The sequence below is a fragment of the Colius striatus genome, chromosome 1 (assembly GCF_028858725.1).
Source record: "Colius striatus isolate bColStr4 chromosome 1, bColStr4.1.hap1, whole genome shotgun sequence".
NCBI classification, from domain to species: Eukaryota; Metazoa; Chordata; class Aves; order Coliiformes; family Coliidae; genus Colius; species Colius striatus.
The window spans coordinates 203,607,881-203,620,226 of NC_084759.1; the positions used below are offsets into that span (position 1 = coordinate 203,607,881).

At 48.5% G+C, this 12,346-nt stretch overlaps 1 protein-coding gene across 1 annotated transcript; it reads right to left on the reverse strand.

The window, feature by feature from the left end:
- Nucleotides 1–2,522: 2,522 nt before the first annotated feature.
- On the reverse strand, nucleotides 2,523–9,177 carry LOC133624837 (endonuclease domain-containing 1 protein-like). Its single transcript, XM_061989528.1, has 3 exons — nucleotides 9,096–9,177; nucleotides 6,215–6,522; nucleotides 2,523–4,119 (listed from the first exon to the last, which is right to left on the reverse strand). Exons 2-3 carry the CDS (start codon nucleotides 6,506–6,508, stop codon nucleotides 3,574–3,576), a joined length of 840 nt encoding a protein of 279 aa, XP_061845512.1. The 5' UTR covers nucleotides 6,509–6,522; nucleotides 9,096–9,177; the 3' UTR covers nucleotides 2,523–3,573.
- Nucleotides 9,178–12,346: the final 3,169 nt, after the last annotated feature.

A 12,346-nucleotide genomic window follows, 5' to 3' on the forward strand; every position in this document is an offset into this window, starting at 1 on the left:
AGCCATAGGCCGAGGGCAATGGGGTGAGATTGCCCAAGGGCAAGTGCTGGGCCCTACCCTTGGGCCACCCCAAGCCCAGGCAGCTCCAGGCTGGGGCAGAGGGGCTGGAAACTGCTGCAGGGAAAGGGCCTGGGGGGGTTGGTGCCAGGGGCTGAAAAGGAGGCAGCAGCGTGCCCAGGGGGGCAAGAAGGCCAGTGGCAGCCTGGCTGGGCTCAGCAGTGGGGTGGCAGCAGGCCCAGGGCAGTGCCCGGCCCCTGTGCTGAGCCCTGGGGAGGCCGCAGCTCCAGGGCTGTGTCAGTGCTGGGCCCCTCACTCACTGCCACAGGGACACTGAGGGGCTGCAGCGTGGCCAGAGCCGGGCACAGAGCTGGGGAAGGGGCTGGAGCACAAGTGCTGTGAGGAGCAGCTGAGGGAATGGGGGTGTTGAGGCTGGAGCAGAGGAGGCTGAGGGGAGCCAGGAGCACTCTCTGACACTCCCTCACAGGAGGCTGTAGTGAGGTGGGAGTCAATCTCTTCTCCCAAGTAATGAGCTGTAAGACAAGAGGAAATGGCCTGAAGTTACCCCAGGGGAGGTTTAAACTGAAACTGAGGCAGAATTTTTTCCCTGAGAGGGTTGTCAGCCACTGTCCCAGGGAGGCTGCCCAGGGAGGTGAGGGAGTCTCCATTCATGGGGATATTTAAAGGACACATAGCTGAGGTGTTGAGGGACATGGGTTAGTGGTAGGCTTGGAAGTGTGAGGGGAGGGGTTGGACTTGATGTTCTTAAAGGTATTGTCCAGCCAAAACGATTCTATGATTCAGTTATTTCCCAGGAAGAATCCTGTCCTTGCAGGGTGAGATTGAGAGATGCACACAGCCCCTGGACAGTCGTCTCAGAGATCAACTTGACAGTGCCCAAACACCCTGTGTTTCATGCAGAACCACAGGCAGTACATTTGCTGCCTACATGAAAGAGAGATACAAAAGATATCTCCAGTGTCTCCAACCCAGCAGATGGAGATGACATCATTGCCCAGGAGATGGCAAAGCCCTAGTGAGGTGCTTCCCTCCTGCCTACCCCATGTGGCAGCCAGAGATGCTCCTGGAGAGCTTTACAAATAAGCATAATGTATTTATCCTTGCAAAATGTTATATCTGCTCAAAATCTGGATGCATCAAGGGAGTTTTACCCAGCTGCTGTCTCAAGCAGAGGCCAGATGATCTAACTCTTGATTTTCTTGCTTCCTTCATTTTTTTTCCTGGAAACAGCACGTGGCAACATTTTGTTCAGTTCAAGCAGTTTGAACTGTTACTGTTTTTGAAAAAGGACTAAGAAAACGTTGCAGTAACTCGAGCTTAGACAGAGGACATGCCCTCTGAGAGCTGCATGCCCATCCAAACCCCAGTGAGCAATGCAGTCACTAATAGGGCTAATTGGTTTAGCTCATAGCATCCCCTCACACCTCCTGGGCAAAACAATTTTTCCTTTGTGCCTAAATGCCCAAGGACCCACTAGTGCCTAGAGCTCTACCCCAAGATCGACAGGCATCTGATTTCCCATTTATTGTATGCTGTTGCTGCTGAGGGAAGGGTATTTCTGGTTCTGCCAGGTGAAATGGTCCCAGGGAGAGTCCAGGGAGCTGATGGAAGGGTGACCGAGGGGTGGCTGGTGAGTAGGGGGTGCCAGAAGAGCCTGGATAGCGGAGGAGCAAGGCATAGGATGGGCAATGGTGAGGATGAGGGAAGTTTCAAGCCATAGCAGGTGTGAGGAGGTGGGTGAGTGAGTCAGAGGAAGCCCCCCCAGGCAACCCCAGAGGTGTCTGCAGAGGTCCCTCAATTTGAAATCACATGGTTGGTTTCACTCCATCAGTGGCCTGTGTCAGCATTTGAAGGGAGGAGCAAAACATCAGGGCAGTGGATCTGGGACCTCAGGGGCTATCCAGCAATGGAGGGTGTTACACTCCTACCTTGTCTTCCTGAAAAGCAAATGATTCCCCTGTGTCACCAGCCAGCACAGCTGGCACGAGGCAGTGCTATTGCTGCTCTCACAGCAGCAGCTGGAGACAACAGGAGCAGAAGTCCATGATGCTACTGGGCTCTGCCCAGTGCTCCACAGTGGGACCTGGTTGCCTGCACTTAGAGCTACTGAAAATGCCTTTAAGTAACTTCCCTGGCCTCTGGTTGCTGGCCCAGAGAGATAGAAGTGTCATAGGTGTGCAGTGAGACCCAGTCAGAGCTGAGAAGTTGGGGCCCAAGCTGGTGCCTCTGAAATGAGACAGTTTGCATGAGCTCTATGTGCCATGATCCACTTTGTTCATGCACATCCATAGGAAAAGCAACTGGAGACTTCTGTGGGTGCTTTGGCATCTTCAGGCTGGGTTTGGGCACCCTGCCTACCTGCTGTAGGAAATGTCAGTGGCAAGCAACTTTTAGTTGATACATAAGACGACCCTAGGATCCAGCACTGGAGCAAATAATTTATGTTGTGAACTACTCAGGAACTAAATTCTATGGCACACTTTGGTGTTTTACATCCATTTAATACATTTCACAAAATGGATTATACATTCATCTGCAGAAGAGGTTCAGAAGAAGAGCAGAGAAGGAAATTATCCAGCTAGTGTATCACAGAGATGTATCTTTGCCTGGTCAAAGCTTGCTGCATGTCTGATCCCTGAGCTTGCATGAATGAGCCCTCAGCTCCTGTTTCAAGGTGCATGGTCCAAGAGCAGGCACACAAAAATCTGCTGGTAAGTTTGCATAAGCACAGTCTTCATGTAAGTTCGGAATTAGGGAGCCTAGTGGTTAAATGCAGGATATTTCTGTCCTTCTCTTTGTTTTACCCATTTACAGACCTCAAGAGAGCCTCCTATGTTCCTCCTCTGCATACCTGCCTTCTTTCCACTTCACCCTTTGCTGTTGTCATTGGCTGTGATGGTCAGGAAGCATCTGTAGGATAACCCTTACAGACACTCAGCAATCTCTGGGCTCTTTGCTTTCTTTATCTCAGGGTGAATCACTGAATCACTGCATCATTGAGGTTTGGAGGGACCTCTTGAGATCCTCTAGTCCAGACCCTTGCTCAAGCAGGTTGTCCAGGATCGTGTCAAGTTGGATTTTGAGTATCTCTAGCAAAGGAGACTCCACAAGCTCTCTGGACAGCCTGAGCTACCTTAGACCCACATCTTTCCCGAGGAGGTGAGGGACAAGTCAGCAGCACGTTAGCAGTGACCTACCAAAGAGAGGAAGGAACTATGATCTGTGTATGGAGAAAAAGGGGGAAAAGACAAAGCCCCTCTAGTGTCAGCAAGAAGCTCTGATTTCCAACCCTGTGGAAGGGGAGCCTTCCAGAACCTTTCAACCTGCTCTTCCAGAGTGGCCAGGCAAAAGACTTCTGGGGGCTCCCTCCAAGGGTGGGCAACGAAGCAAACCAGACAGAGGCTCTGCTGCCCTCTTCTTCCCTTTCACCAGAGGAGAAAGTTAGCTGAGTGAAAGAGCTGGAAAGCTGCTGGAGAAGGAAGGTGAACAGATGCTGCAAAAGACACATGGCAAGAGCTCCAAAGCCATTCACACCCTGGGATATGAAGTGGGGGCTTATTCCCGGGGACAGCTGTTATCAAACAGAGAAACCCTGTCCCTCCCATAGAGCTGGGTCAGCCTGTCCTCCAGCTGCCCCAGCGTCAGCAGCTCCACCTGGTTCTTGTCGTTCTCAGCAATGACAGCCCAAGCTTTCCTCTGGTTGCTGTTCACCTCGCAGCAGGCACTCGACCAGATGTGACTGGGTTTATTAACCCTTCCCTTGGCAATATAGTTGTTTCCAGGCACGGCCCCCACGACTACATAGGTGGTTTTACAGCCTTCGGTCTTCTTCACCATTGTTTGCTCTTCATAGTTGTTCCATTCACCGCCATTGAGTTTCTCATTCTGGGGGACTATGTTGGTGAGGGTGAAGGTAGCTGCCTTGCTCATGGGGCTGTTGTGATGGCCACTGGGGTTCAAATGGCCACGGTTCAAACCCATCAGGTTCTTGTAGTCTTGGAGGGTAGCCTGGCTGTTGCTGATTTGGTCTAAGCTGACATGAAACTTCTTTATGAGGGTTTTCTCTGTTTCCATAGTTTTGGGATAACTTGGGCCCATCAGCTTGACAGGTAAAGAAGAGGAAAAAGTGTTAGTATTGGGGATAGAGGTAATGGAGCAGGTTTTCCTGGAGCAGAAGTCACTAAGTGCTGAGTGCCTATTTTTTCTTTGCATCTCAGTATATGACAGTGCATGAATCAGAGAGAGATGACAAAGCTGTCCTTCCCTGATGGGCACAGGAGATTAAAACCCCAAAAGCTCAGAATCCGACTGCTCTTAATTTGACTTGTGACCTTTAAAATGCAGTCTGTAGCCTGTGGGTGGATGAGTGTGATACTATGAGCATTTTACTCTCCCAGGTTAGAAGTGTGACTGATGAGACATCTCCCCTCTCACATGTTCCCTTCTGTCCCTTCCCCACATCCCACATCTGCCCAGGGCTTTTCTCGGTTCCTCCCGTCCTTATTAATCACATCCAACCTTCCTCACTTCCATCTAATAATACTACCATCAGCCCTGGTCTTGGCTCCCTTCAGCCCCATTTCCACAAGAGTTCCCTCTCTCTATGAAAGGTTTTTGTGCCTGTCTTAATCCCATCTGTCAACACCCTTGTGCTTGAAAAGCTTGGGGAAAAAACTCCACCCAGATATCCTCTTTGAAGACTGTGTGTCTTAGGGAGTCCTTGTAGGTGGACAGGATGGGAAGAGGCTGAACAGAAGAGCTGTGGAGCACACAGAATTCCCAGGAGGAGATAGGAAGTCTGTGGGGTTGCTGCAGGTGTACCACACTCCTGAAACACTAGTGTTTGCCTCCTCTAAGCCCATAGACAGGGAGGTGTGATGGGGAACCAATCCTAGAGGTGAGGTTTCCCTGGGAGGGCTACAGTTCATTGGAAGGATGAAGCTTTGTTTTGCTCAATAAGCAACGGTTCCTCAATGCAAGTGGGATCTGCTACTGCAGTGCTAATGATGTGTCTCAGAGCTGAGCTGTGCCCAGGAGCACAAATGTGTTCCTTCTGAAACTGAAAACAAGTTAGAAATGATCAGCCCCTTAAAGGAGCTCCTAATCCCCAAAGAGACCTGAGGAGCCCAAAATCTGCAAGAAGATGTCTGAAGAAAGTTAACAGTCACAGATTTTGCAGATGGGTCCATGCTCCAGGGGCAGGGTCCATGCTCCAGGAGAAGGAAAGAGAAAACACTATCTCCCCAGGCTGCTGTGATGCAACATCATGTGAGTTGCTTGAGTTCCTGTGAGTAAAAAATGCAAATGATTTTGCTCATAACACCTTTCTTTTCATATTTAGGGAAACATATTTGGCCTTCTTCTGGAACAGGGCACATGGCTTTCTTTTGTGTCTCATTTTCAGCAAAGTTCCCTACTGCTGCTCTGTCCTCAGCAGTGACCAGAATTTCCTCTTCTCCCATAGTTTGCCTGGTGTTTTTTGCTGAAGGCCTGAAGTTGGTCAGAAGGATGTTTGGGAGGGTTTTATGGTTTGCAGAGACCTGTGAGTGGATCATTCTGAATGAAGCCTGAGGCAATGGTGGTAAGGGGGGAGTGCAGGTGGATGGAGATCATGCACTTTTGACTTGACTTGTCCTATTCACTTTTCAATACCCACAGTATCACTCAATAAGCTCACCGAGTTGATGACCCAACCCTCTCATCCCTTTCTCACTGGATCATCTCACCTCATTCTGAGCTCCTCCCCACTTCTCTCATGCCACTTACTCCTAATTGGGACCAAAGATTCTATCTCAGGGATGCAAGTTAACTAAGCGTGGAGATCAGAACCCACCACCGTTGGTCCCCCAAATTTAGCTGCTGTTGGATGTCTTTTCCCCATCATTGGATACCTTGCCATAGCATGGGATGGGGAAGGTTGTCATTTTACTTTATAATATCAGATACCGTAATTTAACTTCATGTTCTCATAAGGTCATGTGGAAAAAAGGCACACTTGGAGGATATGACTCATCCTCCTGTCTCAAGAGCATCAAAGGAATCCTGTGGTGCTGTTTGAAGTTAGATGAGGTGAATCTCATCCAGTGGGTCCATTTGCATATGTGTGGAGGTAGGAGGTAATGGAAGTGTTTGGTTAAACACTGCAGTTCATCTTTTAATGCCTAGATGGTGACATGATGTAAGACAGGCCACTCACCTGGGGCTCAACCAGCCATGTGTTGGGTCTTTGGCCACTTTCAGGCTGGTAGAGGTAGGCAGAGTACACGGGAATCCGCTTGCTCCTGTCGTACAGGGTAGCAAAGTGATAGTTGTTCTGGATACGCTGGCAGATCCAGGCTGGGCTCTCTGGCTCCAAGGCTTCATTTGGGGGGGTTCCCCGGAAGAAAAACTGAGGGCATGAACTCTTAAAGGATGTCACCACCTCGCCATGTCCCAGCCAGAGGCAGCTCGCTGAGATCTGCAGCAGCAGCAGCAGCAGCATTGTGGGCATGACTTCGAGCTCACCTGGAGGGCAAAGGCAGAGAGACAACTTGGAGAAAGTTTGGACTTAAGTCATGGTGCTGGGACAAGGCCAGTTTACCTTTGGCCAAGGGCTTGGCTTTTGCATTGGCACTGAGGAAAAAGCCTGAAGCAACTCCAGGGGCTGGAAGCCTCTACTTCAGAAGACCATCTCACTCCCTTCTGCTCTGAGGACCTTCCTACAGCTGAGGAGCTGCAGCTGGGCACATGCTCTGCCCAACCACCTGCAATGCTGAGCTGGCCTTTAGCCTTGTGAGTGATTTGGATGGGTAATAAGAGTGGTGCTGTGCTTCCTACATGTCTCTGGCCCCATCCAAGTTCACACAGGCTCGCAGCTCATCCATAACTCCTCTGTGCTCGCAGCAGGATTTACCTCCCCGAAAGCTAGGTCAGATGTTTAACTCAAAACAGCCCATTTTGAGGTCCTGGGAAAAGGGGAAGTGTGTGTCCTGCTGCTCAGCTTGCACTTCTGGGTTGTCCAAGCCCAGATGATGGACTTGGAGAGAGAAAAGGGGCTGAGCAGATGGCAGCAGGAAGCACAAGGGATGACTTCTGTATCTCACCAGCACACTCTCTGCTGCTGTAGCAGTGCAGAGATTGAGGGCCAGCTTTTCCCAGGGCTGCACAGGATTTCTGCTGATCCACATCTTTAGCTTTGCTGATTATCTTTCCTATACAGTCAAAGGCACTGGTGCAGGAATACCCTTCCTGAACAGAAACAGGTCCTATTTTGTCTTTCTCAGGTGCTGACATCATTTTTATCAGTCAGCAAAGTCTTGTTTTTAAGAGAACAGTGCTGGAAAAAAGCTCCCTGTGCTCCTAGCAGTGATGCAGGGTGCTTTATCTTCTTTCAGAGGCACTGCAGGCTTTGGGACTGTCAATGGAGTGCTAGCATTTTAAACAAGGAAGGCAGGACAAACAGCTAAAAAGATTCATGGGAAAGAAAGATGCCTTGGCTTCCAAAGCACAAAACCCATGTTTGGCTGGGGAAATGTCTGAGTAGAGGACAACTGAAGCCCTGAAAAATCACCTTTCACATTTATTCTTGTTCTTTTCCTTGACCCTCACCTATTAATTTCCATTAGATCCAGGATATTGAGCTAGATACATGCCTGCTCTGACCCCAGAGATCTGGTCCTTTCTCTCTTTACTAGTGCTGAGGGATCAGGAACGTGGTGACCAGTAAAGCTGAAAACTGAGAAAAGTCAACCAGAAGAAGAGAATGATTGTGATGCTCTGCAGAGCATGATCACATCTGTCCCAGCCCAGGCAGGAAACTTACTGAAAAGTCTTTCTTTCACACCACTCCCTCCACAAGCTCAAAACACATCTGACTAACTTAATACCAGACATATAGAAAGGAACCAGCACATGAATGTTTTTATTCCCAGGACTCTGCCTGCAGCCCCAGAGACTGAATCTGGCTCATAGTGGTTTATATACGGTCTGCTGGAAGGCAGAGTTGTTTAATTTCTCAAATAGGGTTCAGAGTAAGTTTGTCAAGGGGTGGAGCCAGGACCTGTGTTTTTCCAGAGGTTTTTGCAAGGTCATAGGTGGATTATGGTACTGTCAGTTCCCCCCCACTCCCCCTTATTCAACAGTTTGATGTGAATTCTCCAGGTGACCTGGCAAACAAAACTTCATTATGCAAAGGGTTTTATGGTGTTTCTGATAACCTCTTCAGTGCACCTTGCACTCCTTTGCCAGACTCCTGTGCTGCAGGCAGAGGTGTTCAGACACAACTCAACGCCTTGTCTATGCTCTCAGCTAACCAAGACCCTACTGGAGCCTAAGCAATAGTCCATCCTCAAAGAGATTTGTGAGACAGGCAGGAGAAACTGCAATCATCAGGGTGAATAATTAAAAACCCCAAACCCATAACCCAGACAGAATCTGTTTTCCTACAATGAGACATCTCAGGTCACCATCAGGCACCTCCTTGTGCATCTGTTCCCAAGGCTTCATGTGCTGATCATTTCCCCAAAGCATCCTTGGCAGCAGCTGAGCTGCAGGAACACTGCCACCACTTCAGAGCATCCCACCAGGCTTTGGTTACTTTTCCAGATGGGTAACACATTGCCAGAGCTGTTGAGAGGTTCAGATCTAACGGGATCTGAGGGATCAGCTTCTGACAGTGCCAATTCCTAGTGGGGTAGCTTATTTCCTCTGGGAAAGACATTCCTTTGAAGCTTTGATCTGAGCATCATCAGAAGGGATAATTTTTTTTCCTGAAGCCCACCTGATTTTATTATTTATCTCAAAGACCAGGGATTAGCTCTAATTTCCAAGCTTCTTTTAATCTCTACTGAGTGTCTCTCATATTCTTCAGATGTTGCCTTTTTGATGCTCAACTTTCTTTCCCAAGTCCCTCTCTGTCCTTGCTCTCTTTAACATAAAATGTTAAAGAGCTGCAGAACAGAGTGAGTGCATAAACTCTCATTTTCTATTTGGAGGGAGGACATTAGAGCTCAGCAACTACAGCCTGATGCATATATTTTTAAGATAAAGGAAACCCTCAAAATATTGCAGTCAATGGTGGGAAGGGAGCAGGAGCCTACCTTGAAGCAGAGTCTCAGAACCAGCAGCTGAACTATTGCTTCACTCTCCTTTGTGAGAAACAGTTGTCTTATCCCTCAAGAGTCCCACTGTGATATATACCCCATCACCAATCTCCTCCTTTTCATAAGAAGGGGAACTCACCAAAAAAATAGAGAATTTTGCTTGTTATTTAGCAGAGACTTCTTCATGGCTGCCCAGAGATGGGGCAACAATCGCTATTTGCAGTTTCCTCAGAATTTCTCCGAAGTTTTCTGACTTGCAGCATCATGTGTCTGTAGCAGATAACTGTCTGATAAGTTCCATTTCCTCATTTCACATGGGGCACTGCTGCTGCTGCCAGAGCACCTACACTTGTTTCTGTTCCCAGCAGACCATCTCCACTGGCATCAGGCCAACCAGCCTGTCTCTGAGTGCACACAAGATATTCATAGACTGCTCTTCGACAACCTCTCAAAACAGAATTAATATGGTCTGTCCTGCAAGACAAATCTTCACTTCTTTAACTTGGAAAGGCAGAGATGGAAAAATCCTGTTAGATCCTCCAGTTTTGTCCCAGTTGGGAGCTGGAAGAATCATAGATGAAGTAATTCTAGTATTTTTTCCCATGTCATGGTTGAAAAGAAACAGGACTTGCAGCATTTTCCAGGAAAGGTGCATCGAAGCCTAGACCTGGCTCCTCCATGAGGATCTTCTGATATCTACCTTGGTTTTCCTTCTATCAGATGCTAAAGACAGAGGCCCCACGTCCTGCTCAAAGCAGGGCAAGCTATGAGGTAGCCATCCCAATGCAGGGACATACAAGTACCTCTTGTGACTGCAGAGTGGGAAAAGGGGGCCTTTGAAGCAGCAGTGTCAGAGAAGGGCACTATTTGTGCTGCAGAAAAAGAGGTGACACCAAAATCTTCTCTCAAGTTTTTGGTCCCCATGGAAGAAGCAAACGAACAGCCAAAGGTTGAGCAGTGCAAGTCTTCTGGATGGAGTAAAACACGGCAGCAGGAGCCAAATAGGCACAAGAAAACAAAACACAAGGAAGAGAAACAGTGCTCAGACATGTGAATGAAAACATCTGGGCTCTTCCCCTTAGAAGGCAGCAAAGATCCTGGTATCCCATGGCCACAGCCAGGACATGAAGACATCCAGAGACTGGATATACCACCCAGCCTTTCATCACAAGGGAGATGCTCCAATCCCTTCAGCATCTTGGTGGTCTTGCACTGAACTCTCTCCAGCAGCTCCCTGTCCTTCTGCAACTGAGGGGCCCAGAAATGGACACAATATTCCAGATGTGGTCTCACAAGGGCAGAGCAGAGGGGGAAGGAGAACTTCTGTCCACCTACTGCCCACAGCCCTTCATGTGCACCCCAGGATGCCATTGGCCTTCTTGGCCATGAGGGCACATTGCTGGCTCATGCTCATCCTGCTGCCTACCTGCACCTCCAGCTCCCTTTCCCCTACTCTACTCTCTAACAGTTCATTCCCCAGCCTGTGCTGGTACCTGGGGTGATTCTTTCCCAGATGCCAGACTCTACACTTGCCCTTGTTGAATTCCATTAGATTTCTCTCTGCCCAGCCCTCCAGTCTGCCCAGGGCTGGTTGAATGGCAGCACAGCCTCTGGGGTGTCAGCCACTGCCCCCAGTTCAGTATCATCAGCAAACCTGCTGACAGTGCCTCTGTTCCCTCAGCAAGGTCGTTAATGAATAGATTGAACAGTACTCATCCCAGCAGCAACCCCTGAGGGACTCCACTAGATACAGGCCTCCAACTAGACCCTGTCATCAACTGATCATCAACTCTACCTTATACCCTTCAACCAGTTCACAATCTGTTGGGAATGAATATGACCTGGACCAGCCAGCAATTTCTTTAATAAAGGTGATACAGCTGGCAAAACATTTCCAATTATCAGAAACAGGTGCTGCAGGTTAATCAATTGAGCCCTGTGTAATCATAGGAGAGGAGACAGCATGCATAAGTGGAGGGCAAGCAAAGAGTGTCTTTGAGTCAACCTTGCTGATTGTACTATGTTGCTTGGGTATGTCTTTGTATATGCTTTTTCTAGCTTCTCTACATCTTTGGATGAGTATTACTTGGACCATTACATCACTTGGTGACCCCAATGTGATATGCTGAACTGATCAGATCTTTTGGAGGAAATGCCTGAATCACTGTGGCAGGAGCATCTGAAAAGGCAAGTGAGTGACTGAGACAGAAAAAAATGGGAAAGGCCTTAAGGAAAGATGAAATGTCTCCAATGGACATGCTGCAGCATATCCTCTCTAAGAGAAGACTAAATTACAACAAAGAGACACTGGAGAGGCTGTTGAATTGGGGGCAGGATACAGGCTTTGTCTCCTCCCCACAGAATATACTTGAGCTAGAATATTAGGGAAGATTAGGGAGTACTTTGTGGGACTCCATTGAATTATGTAAAGTAATACTAACTATCTTGAAGCTACTGCAAGATGAACAGGCTATGACCACTCATGCAATGGTAGGTACAAACACGGAGTATGCCACATCCTCTGCGTATCCAGTAGATGCTAAGAGATTATTTGGAGGCAATGACTTTATAGTTCCATCAGCTCCACCTCTAGAGGAGGAAAGAATGGAAGTGAGCCCACCCCTCCACTCATCCTCAGGACCCCTTAGGCCACTGCAAGAAATGCCAGTGATGGTATGGGGACAGGTATCAGAGCCACCAATCGGGGAGCTGAACACATATATTGTTTCTCCTCCCCTCCTGCCCACCCTTCCCTATCGTGTCCTGTCCTGCTTTCATGCCTAAGGGAGCACCTGTCAGTGAACAGAAGTTGCACTTTGCACATGACACTACAGATCTGCCATTGCCCCTGAGATCATCAATTGCTGTGTATACTCCTCTTCCATCATCACCTCTGACACCTAGGGAAAAGGAAGATCAACAAAGAAAGTTGTTACAGGAGGAATTAGTAAGGCACAGAGAAGATATGAAATGGACTTTGTCCCACTTGGAGGAACTGATAGAAAAGCCAAAAGCAACAGCAAACCAATTGCTCAATTGGCATCTCAAATAAATCGAAGCTGATGTTAAGGTTTTGGCTCTGCCAGTAGTCAGAGACCCCCAGCCAGGTGACTATGATCCAGCTAAGAAGTGGCGAGGCCTTATTCGCGACACGGTAATGGTGAATTTATTCCACAAGCCTTCCCAGTGATACCAGTAGCTGACAACCCTGCACAACAGGGGGTGTCTCTGGATTGGAAGTTGGTCAG